Raw genomic sequence first — 13,378 nt, forward strand, 5'->3', positions numbered from 1 at the left:
CACTGAGAACCACTCTGTAGGACAACCACAGGCTCCCATAGATTTGTGCCAGAGCCTTTAAATACATATTCCCTTTCAGAAGAGGCATGGATTTTGGATGGACAAGAGGGCAGGGCAAAATAGGTTAAAGGGCTCAGAAATATTCAGAAATAAAGAATGAGGTATATTTGATGTGTGTCTAATGGCCATTTCTAAAAAAGCCCTATCTAGGGTGAATTTCTTGATGAGTAAATTCAGGAAAGGTAGGGTACAGTTTCTTGGACTCCTGGCCCAAATGCCCTACTCACAGAGCAAAGTGTAGCCATCTCTCCTTGCTGAAGGCCGTCGGATGAGGATGTTGAGTATGGACACCTGAGCAAAGATCCTCCCTTGGTCCATCCTAGAACCAATTAAATAATGGACAGATCACAAATCCAATAAAATACACTTTATATTAAGGAAATGCTATCAGAGCATTAACTGAAAGGTGTTGAGACTAGCAGAGTTATCAGAAAGGCTTGAGAAATGTATATTTTACAGAGAAAAAATAAAGTGCTTTGGGGTAAGATTCTGATGTGGTTCCCCCAGGGCCATTTGCACATCCCACAGCCCTACCCTGAGACTGCACCAGTGCCATCAAGTTCAGTGGCTGGCACCGGCTGAACAAGCACTGTTTGTGCCAGTTTCCTGGGGGGAGTGATTGATTAGAGCTGGTTGATCTTGCTCTGTCCAGAGCAGGTGTGGAGCAAATTTGCCTTGACTCAGTCAATTAACTTTATCAGAGAATCAGAATCGACACTGTGAATATGATAACAATGTGTTGCAGGGTCCATGCTTCTTACTGTGCCTGGTATTACACTGATGGCATAATTCTGAATTTATCACCAAAAATGGTGCCCAAGTCTCGTGGTGTATGAACACTTGGATGCAGATTCTTCCCATGCATGAGCTTCTGCTATTACACTGGGAAATTCCTGCATAATTTCCTATGGCCACAGTTAAGAGAGAGAGGCAGGGAAAATCCCACACCCTGTTTGGTAATCTAAAAAATGTGTCTCAGGGAACCTTTGACTGTTCCAACATGCCACTGTTGTCTGAGTCCGATGGCCAATCAGACTGGTATAAGGTTGACCTCAGTAAACTCACCTCTTGGAAAAACTGCATGCTATTCTTCACTAAGTTCTTCAGTTCAGGGTTATTGACAAGAAGTAAGGAACCAACCACTACATTAAAAAGTGCTTCTTTCCTGTGTTAACGTGGTCTGATGTTACATGCAGGTGTGTATGGGGCCAGGGATGTGAAAAGGCTGCCTATGCCCTTTCCCTGGCAGTACCTCAGCTCATGAGTTTGCAGATGTAATCTTGCATATTTTGTAGATCAGATGCACCTAGCTTTGCCTCCAGCCTCGCCATTTGTTTTCATGCCCATTTAAACTCAAATAAATCTAGCCATTGTCCAAGTGGTTCACCAGTGAGAGAAATGGAACAATAACGAAGCAAATCAGTTTGAAATATGTTCAAATCTCCATGCAAACTTGCCTTTTCAAAGATGACTTGTCACCTTGGTGGATTCAGCCTGCAGGTGCACAGAACCCCTTGCTCCAGGAGTCCTCTCCTGGAATAATCAAATCACTCTGCAAAGGAAACATCAGTAAGTCTCTGTGACAGTCTAAGACAGAACTAAGGATGCTAAAAGCTTTTGTCAGCCCTTAAGCATTCTCTGGTCACTCAGTCTTACTCTCAGAAAGGAAGCTGTGTGTAAGCTTTGTGGTACTTGGACTGTTCTTGGCAATGGAGGCTGTGTTGCAAAATACTCTGAAAGCCAAAGTTCCTCACAAAACTGGACTCTATGGGTTTTTTTCTCTGTTGGTAGCATTTGGCCTCTGTCCTTATCCCACCTTGGTTTCCAGATGAGCTCTGGCAGTGGGTGTGCTAATCCTGGGTTTGAGCAAAGGACCAACTGAGCAACACCAAGGTCCTGTAGGACTCTCCAGATGTCAGAACTCAGCAGCTGGACCTCTCAGGAGTTCATCGGGGTCTGTACCTCACTTGCTGATGCCTCTCTGCTTTTTCTTTCCTTGTCCTTGAGGCTGTGGTGAGGTAGAGTGCTTTAGCTTGCACCGTACAGTCAATGAAAGGCTGGCACCATAGCTGGCAGCATTCACCTCTCTGGATCGAAAAGCAAGTTCAAATGCCATTGCAATGGTTTGGCTGAAAAATATTGCAAGTGAGTGTCACAGTGCTAATCAGAGCTAGGCACTGCTGCAAGGAGCTTTCCTCTTGGTTATGATCGTTGCTGTCATTAAATAGTCCTGTCACTTTTAAAATTAAGCAAGGTCATATGTGTATCAAGCAAGCAAGAAAGAAAGCAAGCAGAAGTAAGGAAGCAAGAGAAAGAAAAAGAAGTAATAAAGAAAAAGAGAGAAAGACAGAGAGGAAACCAGAAAACCAGACAGCCAGTTGACCAGAGAGAAGGAGAAAAAGAGAGGAGGAGAGAGAGAGAGAGAAAGAAAGAAAGAGAGAAAGGAAGAAAGAGAGAAAGGAAGGAAGGAAGAAATGTTACTTCCCCCTTTTTATTACAAGTTGTTTCCCCAGAGCCAGTCTATAGTCAATACTGTATTGTACTCCAGTGAAGGCAAATAGAAATAATAGCTAGGAGAAAAAATGTGATCTAAAAATGGGAAAAGTTCTCCTACCTTGTATTATGTGCAATTCCAAACACTGTAACAGTGAAACATGAGCTGATATCTCGGCTTCTGTGAACATGCTATGCTTTAGAGGATGTTACTCTCAGAGCTTCTAAACTTTGTGACATAAACAGCAAACCTAATTCTGAAAAAAGCACCTACCACACCTGATTACCATAACCAGGAGCACACACACTTAAATCAAAAGTCAGTTGAGTTGGAAAAGGTTTAAGTTTTTTCAATAAATTACTTTTATAATGACTATAAAAGTTATATAGTACACAGAGACTTGCTAGAGGTAGATACTTTACTGTGCCTGAATTGCTGGGAATACTTCCTAGGACATAAAGCTGACAATCAGACATCTGAGTGTGTTTGAAAAACATCATCTACCAAAAGATTAAAGTATGAATTTAGCAAAGTAATCCAGGAAGGAAATTCTTTGTTCTTTCTTGTTACTTATCATGGCAACTGAAGGGATGTAATGGGAAATGACCTTACTCTTTACTTACTGAAATAAACTGAAATATAGGAATAGTTTGAGAACGAAATTATTTTTCACTGTTAAATATGTGGATTTTGACTCTTACTGAACTGTATTTCAGCACTTTTTTTTATTTTATTCCCATGATAAGTTATTAAACATATAAAATTGCCTTATTTATAGTATATAACAGCATTGCAAATGATAGTGCCTCCATTTTTCAATGTAGTAGCTACTTATATGTGTATAGATTCTAAATGATCTTTTAATTACAAAGGGAAGAAGGGAGGATATAAAGGAGGAATAGAAGGAGGAATAAAAGAGATTTGTTATTCTACAAAGAAGAAAACAAAAGGAGCGATGATTCCAAATTAGCAGAAGTACTAAATTGCAATTTTTGTGAAAAATAAAGTACAATTAGAAAAAACAACCTTGTAGTTAGGATTGTTGAGAGAAGGTCATAAGGAAGGTTGTGAGAGGGAAAACTAAGGATGTGAAACTGAGCGTATCCCTGTGATGTGCAGCAAGGGAAGAAAGGGAATTAACTAAGGAACTTATCCAAAATACTGACAATATTTTAAAGTGTTCCTGGAGAATTAGTGAGCTCTAAGGTATCTGAAAAGAAAGGGGAGCATGTTACTGGTCTTCAAAAATTGCATGGCTAAAGGAAGAGAAAAAGTGAACCTGTCATCTACCATCTGGTAAGCCTAATTCAGGCTGCAGTAATATAGTGGAAAAAATATTAAAAGGTAAAAATCTTAAGCACCTAGGGGAGAATGGATCCAGAATCAACAAACAGCATGGATTTATAAGGAATGGAAGGAAGGCACACAAAAGTATTTTTTTCTTCCTATAATTGCAAAGTGGTGACTGAAGGGAATACAGTAGGTATAATATACAGGCCTACTAACATATAGATTTTTATCTATGGGCTTCAGTAAATTAAATAGGATCTAGCAGTGTGACCAAAAAAAAAAATCCAATGCAATTTTTTGGCTACTAACACAGAGGCATTGTGTCATGTACCTGGGAAGTGATAGATGTCTCTCTGAGTATACAATACTGATGAGATAGCACCTCAACTACTGCTTTCAGATTTAAGTACTTTCAGTACCAATAAAAGTGAACTGGATGGAGTTCAAGAAGCATGGAAGAAAAAGTAAGGGCCTATAGAAACTGTTTGACAATGAAATATTAACTGAAAATAGATATCTATAGCCTGGCCAAACAAGGGTAGGAAGAATAAGCTCAGTGCCATGTTCCTTACAGTGGAAAGTTTCCAGTATAAAAAAAAATAGGGTCAGGAGTGAAAGTGAAAGCTGGACAGGGAGTAAATATTAACTGTACATAGCCAGAGCTCTGGGCTCTGTTGCTTCTGAGACCCACCCAGACATTCCTTGGGGTGCGTTTGAAAGGAGTGGAAAGAATGAGGACTTACTATGAGAGCTGAAAACAAGAACAGAGCACTCAGACAGAGCTATGTGAGGCAGAGTTCAGGTCGAAGTAGAAAAGTAAGCATAACTGGCAGCTCTGTCAATGCAGGGAATAGGTTGCTAAGGGGAGCTACAGCAGTAACCCTGGTTTGGCCAAAGCAGAAGTGTACACACATGGGGAAACATATGCATGAGGAGAGAAATGTCTTGGAGGGCCTAAAGAGGCTTCTCTGGGGACAGGTCAGAAAGGAATTCTTTCTCCACAAACTTCAGTGTATTGGTGAGTTTGTCTCTACCTATACACTCTGTGTTGTCTCTGCAACTGGAATAGCATCAGGTTCTTCCATCCTTAATGTGTTTCAAGTGCATATATATTCACTAGTGTGTCTCTGTAATGGAATAGATAACACCTGCTGAGAGCCTCCTGACTCTTGTCCATGCACAGACATCAATCCACCTGCTTCAGCTCCAAAAGGGATACCAAAGGAATTATTAATCTCCCCATGCCAAAACACATTGAAGGGGTGTTTTACATTGCCATGTAATTTCTTTTTACATTTTCATGTAGTTTTCTATGGCTCCAACCCCACACGTTGGCCTTTCCCTCCACCGCCGCCACCAGCCCCGCCGCCTCCGAGGCGTGCCATGCACTTCTCCCGCTGCCCAGGAGATGGTGCTGTGGATTTTGGATCGGGAGCGCAGAGACCGGGACGGGGGCTGGGGCCGGGAGGTGCCCGCGGAGCCCGAAGTGGACCCCCTAGACACCCAGCCGGACTCTATGGGGATCCTCAGGTGCCCTCGAGCTCTCTACAGTCCTCCAGAATTTGCTTTCCATCTCCAGTGGTCCCTCCAGAGGCGCAGGGCTGGGGTATTTGGGTAGCATCGCTCACCCCAAGAAGCCTCAACTCTGCTGCGCTGAGTCAAGTCCATCAATTGCCGTTTTTCTCCTCCTGCTAAGGACCTGAAATGGAGGGAGTGTTTACCTCCGTTTTGCAGCCCCTTGCCACACAAATATCCCCCCATCCCGGCTGCACACACGCACCCGCCACGTCCCACCGCCCTGCCCCCTCCGCCTGGCACCGGGGAGCAGGATGATGTGCCGGGCGTCCCGAGAACATTTCCCCTTCTCCTACCTTACAGGCCTCTTCCCCATGACCTCGAGTCCCCGGCGGGCTGCCGGGCCCCTGCCTGCTGCCGGGAACAGCTCCCAGGCTGGGAGTTCACCGGCCTTTGAGGTTGCCTCTAGGCAGACAGGTATCTCTGAGGATGTTTGCACTGGAAGCGAACGCAATGAGGGCGTAATTTTTTTTCTTTATTTTAACTGTATTTTCTTCACCTTGAACTTATAAAGTTTGTCTCATGGGGAAGACTGCACAGCAGCAGTTGCGGCGAACGAAAGCGCTCTCGGACGCTTGACTTAGCGTTGGAAAAGCCGGGCTGTCCCCGCTGCATGGGGCGCTCGGCGCCCGCCTCTGCTCTCCCCCTGGCCCTGCATGTCGGAGGCAGGACAGACTTGGGGCTGAGCCACTAGAAGAAAGACCGGGAAGTTATGGGAGATCCCAAGCCCTCCGCTTGCTGCGGTGCCGTCCTGCCGCAGCGGGCACACGCCGTGCCTCCCCCCAGAGATGGTAGAGAGAGGTTGACTTCACCTGACTAAAATCTGTCTGGACTCAGCTCCTGAGAGTCTTAAGGGAAAATTTGGAAAGTGCCTTTAATCTCGCAGGCTTTTCAGCAAACCGAGACCTGGGGAGAGGGAAAGGGAGGTTTAACTTCTCTCACAGGTGGGGAGCAGAACAAAATAACTCTCGAGAAGATCTTGCTAAAGACGCCGCGGAAAATCAGCAATCGCCGTGCTGTCCGCTGTCATCTGTGTCCTGGGACCTTCCAGCACCCTTTCCCCCCTTCCCCTGTCTCCCGCACCACACGGGACAGCCCGTGCCCGGCCGCTCACAGTGGAGCCTGGGGGATGCTCCGAGCCGGCGCAGTCCTTCTGCGGCTGGAATCCGGGCTGCTCATTTCCCGAAATAATGACCCAAGTGCGGAGGAGCCAGTGGCGGAGGGCTGCGGTACAATTAAACCAGGTAACGAGACGCTGGGCAGATGTGTTTTCATTGCCCTGTAAGATAAACGCAGTGTTAAATGCCTGACAACTTCCCAGAAGCAATCAGCAAAAGTTTACGAGTGCATAAACCTCAAAGACCATTCCTCGGTATTTTTATAAGCCCCGCATTTAAAGCGTCTATAAATTCCTCTGCCTGCTTCCAAACTAAAGTTCTCGTAGACTATTAAATGGGCACTTCTTCGGGAGGGGGGGAGAGATAGATCACAACAGGCGGCTCCGGGAGAGGCAAGAGGGTGTCTCTTTTACTCTACTCCACTTTGCTCTCCCTACGCTCTCCCACACCTCACACAAGCTAAAGTTTGTAAGAAAGTTTGCATCATTAGAGCACAAGTCACAGATGAACGCATCGCCAAGATGACTGGGATACATCCCTGTCTCCAGAACAGGGGCAGAACCAGAAAGAAAGGGAAAGGAAAGGGTGAACAGAAAAGAAAAAGCGACGTGGTTGAAAGGACGGGCTGAAGTAGGGGCAAGCATACAAACAGATCCAGGGGCAGATCATGCAGACTGACCGGTGGACAGGGAGAACAGGAAAGGCTTTGACGAAGAGAGAAATTTCAGACGCAGAGGGCAAATCTCAGCGAACGCAGCCGCAGACGAGACGAGGTTGCCGCGGAGGTCGCCGTGGCGCCCTTGTCCCCCCGCCCCGACGGTGCGGCCCGGCAGCACCCCTCGCCTTTCGGAGCAACTGCGGCGACCGCAGTCCCGGGGTAACCAGCCCCGCCGCCTGCGGAGTGGAGTTGTACGCCGTCCCCAAAGTTGCACAGGAAAACAGGGGAGATAGCTCTATTGAACCCACAGATCAGTGGGAGAGATCGGGCCGGAGACCTCTGTCTACGAAGAAATAAGCTGAGGGGAATGAAATGTTCCCACTAGCCATCAAATTATAATAACAGTATTCGTCATCCTTAAGTGACCACATGAGTTTTACAAGTTGGATATTAAACAGATTAAACAATAATAATAAAACCCCCAGACCTCTGTTGAGAATATAAAGCACTTTGTTTATGATCCCGGGGAAAATGAAGTTGCTAATTGAAAAACAATAAACCTAAAATGCCTTTGGATTAATAATGATAGAGGTTAACGGTGGCATCCATCCCTTGGAAAGGGGGAGGGGAGCAAGGCGCTCGGTGACTGTGCGCTTGGACGGCGACCAGGGACAAGCGCAGCAGCCAAATGGGGTTGGGGGGTGAGACCCCCCCCTCTTCTGAGGGCTCGGCTTGTATGTTCGCCTCTGATCCGGAGACACGAGGTGAGGAAGGTCTGTATTGTAGTCATGTCCTGGCTAGATGAAATCTCAGTCAATTACTCTGAAATCTGCAGCTTGGCTTCTTTTCATTCTTTCCAGGTGAAAATTCAAACGTTTTCTGTTGTCGCCTGGCCCTTTCTTTCCCGAAACAAGGCACCCAACTGTTCTGATATTACCATTCAAAAACGGGTTCTGTGGCAAACCTCATTTGTGAATCTATTACAGAGATTAATAGATTATTTCTCCTTTTTCAACTAATTCTCAGTGGGGAAATTTAACCATATGGTAAGGAGAGAATTAGAATTTCATCACATTAGAGCAAAATGTAATGAAAAGAGTCCAACACCTGGGGCCAACTCCGAAAGACACAATTAAAAGGTTTTTAATGAAACCAGAGAAACAAAAAAATTTCATAGCCTTCAGTAATCCTGCCATATAAGAATTATTTGGAAGTGTTGGGAAATATTGTTTTTACTGATGTCATTAGAATGAAAACCTGCCACTAAATACTCTGAGTGCTAACAGTAAGGAGAGAGCGAGCTGCTAGTCTCAAGCATCAGAGGAGCAGTCGGACAAAATTCGGACCGACTCTCGGGTTTCCACTGCAGCTTCTGGGAGAGGGCAGAGGACCGTGTGCCCGGCTCAGAGGAGAAGCCCCGGGAGTGGAGCAGAGGGCCAGGGTAACCGGATAGCTGGGGACGCCTCGCCCTGGCACCGTCGGCAGCATCCCGGCGTTGGGAAGAAGAACAGGGTGCTCCCGCCGAGCTGGGCTCGCTGGAGGGAGGCAGGAGGACACGGAGCTGCAAAGAGTTGGTCAGTCACAATTAAAAATAAATTAAAAAAAACTTTGGTGGATTTTGCCCTTTCTCGCCCCGCCCCCTCTCCTCTCCAGATCCGTTCATTTTCAAGGTAACTGATGGGGCTTTATGTTTTTTATAGGGACACGGGGGATAATCACTCGCAAGCAGCAATCTGCTACTTGGAAAGGGATAAGGAAAGGAGGAGGGGAACCTCCCCGTAGTTTGGTCTCCGTTTGGTGGAGGGGGGTGGGGGAAAGAGGGAGGACTGGGGACCACCTCCCTAGGAAGCAAGGTGGACTTTGGCGGTAGGCAGAAGTGGGCACGACGGCTGAGGTTGCTCCTGGGGTTTTAATTTATTTTTTTTTATTTCCCAGGCGATGCTTTTCGGAAAGACGGGTGGGGGTGGGAGGGAGCTATAAGTTAATGTAAATGCAGGGGGTGGGTGGGCTGGGGGGAGAGGGTGTCACTCCTGACTCCACAGCTAAGTTAGCAGAAGTCTGCTGGCAGCACTCGGAAGGAGAAGTGTTGAAGTGGGCTTTTCTGCAGTGCAGGACTGTAATTTGCTGAAGGAGGCAAAGAACATCCTTCGATCTAAGTAGGGCTTTTAGTGTGCTCATTGATGAGTGAAAGTCGCCACACATGTCAAGCTAAAGGCAGTTGTTGGGTTACTAACAGGACACAACGTCTTGCAAACATATGCGTTAAGCTGTGTATACAGATGGCAGGGAGAATAATGGAGCAGGCGCCTCTTATAAAGCTCTAGCTGCTGCCTGTCTTCAGACCTGGGAAAAGAAACTATTCAGACTCAGGGCCAGATAGTGCCTGGGATTGTTTGTTACCGTTTTAATCCTATTAATTAAAACGTTAACCTGATTGGGTAGAAAGCTCTGTCCCAACAGGCGAGTCTTCTTCATAATAACCTACTCTCAGAGATAATGATGTAAAAGACTCCCCCGTCTGCGGCGGCTGCTGGTTGATGGGTCCGGAAATCTCTTGAAGGTGAATCCAAGCAAGATAAACGGTGGAAGCGGCTCCACTGGCAGCGCACAATGCCCCAGCGCGGCGCCTGCTGAGGGCGAGCCGGAGCCACAGCCACAGCCCGAGTCACAGCCGGAGCCACAGCCCGAGCCGGAGCCGCCGGAGCCGCAGCCGAAGCCGCCGGAGCCGCAGTCCGAGCCGTCGCCGGAGCCAAAGAAGGGACAGCCGCGGCGCCGGGCACGGCGCAGCCCCAGCGGGAGCCGGGAGACGATTTCTGCCAGCGGGACGCCGGGGAGCCGCCTGCCGCGGCGCGGAGCCTTGGAGGAGCGGGCCGGGAGCTGAGGGGGGCGGAGGAGGCGGAGGCGGAGGCGAGCGGGGCGCCGATGGAGCGGGCGCTGGGGCTGCCCGCAGAAGAGGACCTCTTCCACAAGAGCCTCGCCGCCTCGGCCAAGCGCATGGAGTCCGCCTTCCGCTCACCCCCGGGGCTCGACCTCTCCCACCCCCGCGACCGCCAGCCCTCGCCGCTCGCCTGCTACGAGGCGTCGGAGCCCGAGGCGCTGCTGCAGCCCGGCGTCGGCGGCGACCCGCTGGCGCTACCGCCGGGCTCCGTCTGCGTCAAGTACGGCGAGAGCGCCAGCCGCAGCTCGGTGGCCGAGAGCAGCGGCGGCGAGCAGAGCCCCGACGACGACAGCGACGGCCGCTGCGAGCTGGTGCTGCGCGGCGCCGGGGGGGACCCGCGCGTCGCCTCGCCGGCGGCGGGCGGCGGCGGAGGGGGGGGCGGGGGGCTGAAGGCGGCCGAGGGCAGCTGCTCCAACACCCACGGGCACGGCGGCAGCAAGAAGTCCAAGGAGCAGAAGGCGCTGCGGCTCAACATCAACGCGCGGGAGCGGCGGCGGATGCACGACCTGAACGACGCGCTGGACGAGCTGCGGGCGGTCATCCCCTACGCGCACAGCCCCTCGGTGCGGAAGCTCTCCAAGATCGCCACGCTCCTCCTGGCCAAGAACTACATCCTGATGCAGGCGCAGGCCCTGGAGGAGATGCGGCGCCTGGTGGCTTATCTCAACCAGGGCCAGGCCATCTCGGCCGCCTCCCTGCCCAGCTCCGCCGCGGCGGCGGCGGCAGCGGCGGCGGCGCTGCACCCCGCCCTCGGCGCCTACGAGCAGGCGGCCGGTTACCCCTTCAGCGCCGGGCTGCCTCCCGCCACCTCCTGCCCGGAGAAATGTGCCATTTTCAACAGCGTCTCCTCCAGCCTCTGCAAACAGTGCACGGAGAAGCCTTAAGCGCCGCCGCCGTGGTCGCCCCCCACCGCCGCCGCGGCCCCGGGGAGCGACGACTGCCGGCGGCCCGGTCCCGGGCTGGGGAGCGCGGAGGCGGCGGAGGGACTGACCGCTGCCCGGCCCCCGCCGCTCTCCGCCTGGACTCGCCTCGCTCGTCTCCTCGGGTGCCGCCGGGATGGGACCGCGACGGGAGCCAGCGTGCGTGCGGCGGTGGGGAGGGGGCGAGGGGCCGGGGGTGCCGCGGGGAGGAAGGAAGGCCCGGCCCAGGGGTCGCCGGGGGGTTCGCTGCGCGTCCGGACAAAGGAGCGGCCGGGAAATAGCAGGCCGGGCTGGGAGCCGGGGCTATGGCCGGGGACAAATCAGAGAGGGCACTTGAACATAGATTTTTTTTTTTTAATTAATTATTATTAGCAGTATTATTAATATTATTCTGAGCCAGGAAACAAACAAACTTGAAATGTAAACTTATTATTTAAGTGACTTACAGAAACAAAGAGACTGGACCATTGCTATGGAAGACTTCGTATTTTTTATCGTCTCTAAACTTTGATCCTGTGAAAATGCGCAAAGTTTGGTGAGAGTGATTTAAAATTGAGAGAGTTAAAAAAAAAAAAAAAGACAAAAAAATAACCGATCAAAACCCCTACTCCGTGTGGCTGAAAGTATCGCATTTTCAAAAGAAATATTTATGTGCACCTTGTTTCTTTCCAGTTTGCAATGATGTATAAACAAGACATGCTATTTATTTGTTATTCTTTAAATGACCCTTCCACGCCAACAATATTTATCATGTGTTAAGGTCACGGGTCTTATGTGCAGTTACTTTAAATGCTTCTAAAATTCTGTTTATGGATTAACTTCAACTGTGTGCCAAGTGTTTAAAACATTTATTTGCCAACAACGTATAACCAGAAATGTTGATGTATCCGAGCTGCTTAGGTTTATGAAAGGTCATCTGGATTTTAAGTTGCATCATCCCTGTATTTAAATTGAGCTTTAATAAATTGCTTCAGTCCAAAAATTAGAGGAAAAGTGTATTCTTAATTGCTCAACCAACTGATTTTTGAAAGGGTATTCTTTGCATTTATAACACGTAATAGCTATTTACTTTTACAAGGCATCAGAGCAATAGCTGCTACAAGAACACTTGCCAAGCCAGTGTTTTCCCAGGCGCTGTTTTCAAGGGTATAATTTAAATCGCTTTTAATGTGTATGTAAATTATTCTGACTGTGGATGATTATTTAAGTTAAAATACTTTAAAAGACTTTAGCCTGATTTACAGAACGCGTGGAATTCTTCTCTTTTCTTTTCCCGTGGGGATGGGGGGGTGGGGTGGTTTTCTTTTTTTAAGGAAAAAATGAGAGATGAAAAGCAAGAAGTAGCTATTTACCCAAAGTGAGCCTTCAGTTTAGTTTGCATGGCTGGGTGGCTGTCTCTCTGCCATTTGTAAATTAAAATTTTTTTTTTCTTTTTTTTTTTCTTTTCAAAAACGAGTCCTGCTATTTTCCACTACTTGCAGATAATACAAATTCGGACTGTCAGGTTGGATGGCAAAATAGGAGCCATGATGGATCTGTTGGCAGGTCACGGATGTGTAAAGAGTGATATATATTAAATAGGTCAATCAGATTATGACAGCAATGTACGATCGTTTGTATGTGTATCTATGTCGGAAAGAATCTTTATTAAAATATTTTGAACAAACGCTTTCATTATGCTGTGCTTTGTTAAGCATATATCTCCAGAATTAAGGAGATGGAGAGAGGGGGTGGGTAGTTTCCTTTCCTTTGCCTTTCTCTGAATGCGCCTCAAAACCGCCCCCCCCTCCCGGCACCCCACTACCGGCTCAGGGTATCCCAGGCAGGGGGGCGACAAGTTCCTCCTGCCTGCGCTGCGTTTCTGCCGCGCCCGTGCCGGGCAGACCCCGGCGTTGCGGGGCAGCCGTGGGGCAGCGCCGGGCCCTGCGCGCCCGTTCTGCGGCTCCACTCAAGCCCCGAACAGCGGGGCTGGATGCGCCCCGGGGTAAGCTGCAGGACCGCCCTCCCGCCTCCTCCCTACCCCCCAACTTTTGGATCCGCCCCTCCCCTCGTGGACCCTCCGCCCTGCCCCAAACCCGAGGGCAGGGAGAGCGCGCAGACCCCCAAAGCTGCCCGCCCGGCGCTGAGCCCGGGCCGGGAGTCCCAGCCCTGCGTGTTCCCCCTCCCTCGGGCGGGCCGGGCCGGCGCCGGGTGTCCGCGGAGCCGCCTCTCCCAACGGCAGCACCACAGGCGGGGGAAGGGGATAAATATTTTCTGCTCCACTTCCCATCAAAAAAGATTAATCAGAACCTGTAACTTTTCAGGAAACATAACTGTAAAGTGCCA

The 13,378-nt window shown here is 49.3% G+C and overlaps 1 protein-coding gene across 1 annotated transcript; it reads left to right on the forward strand.

Moving 5' to 3' along the window:
• The first annotated feature begins 10,060 nt into the window (after nucleotides 1–10,060).
• Nucleotides 10,061–11,092, forward strand: BHLHE22 (basic helix-loop-helix family member e22). The gene has a single exon (XM_027638960.1). It carries the CDS (start codon nucleotides 10,118–10,120, stop codon nucleotides 11,015–11,017), a length of 900 nt encoding a protein of 299 aa, XP_027494761.1. The 5' UTR covers nucleotides 10,061–10,117; the 3' UTR covers nucleotides 11,018–11,092.
• Nucleotides 11,093–13,378: the final 2,286 nt, after the last annotated feature.

The sequence above is a fragment of the Corapipo altera genome, unplaced genomic scaffold (genome assembly GCF_003945725.1).
Source record: "Corapipo altera isolate COAL_440 unplaced genomic scaffold, ASM394572v1 49, whole genome shotgun sequence".
NCBI classification, from domain to species: domain Eukaryota; kingdom Metazoa; phylum Chordata; class Aves; order Passeriformes; family Pipridae; genus Corapipo; species Corapipo altera.

What these genes read in the sequence shown, in the direction of transcription:
- BHLHE22 (XM_027638960.1), top strand. Translation starts at nt 10,118, where the DNA reads ATGGAGCGGGCGCTGGGGCTGCCCGCAGAAGAGGACCTCTTCCACAAG.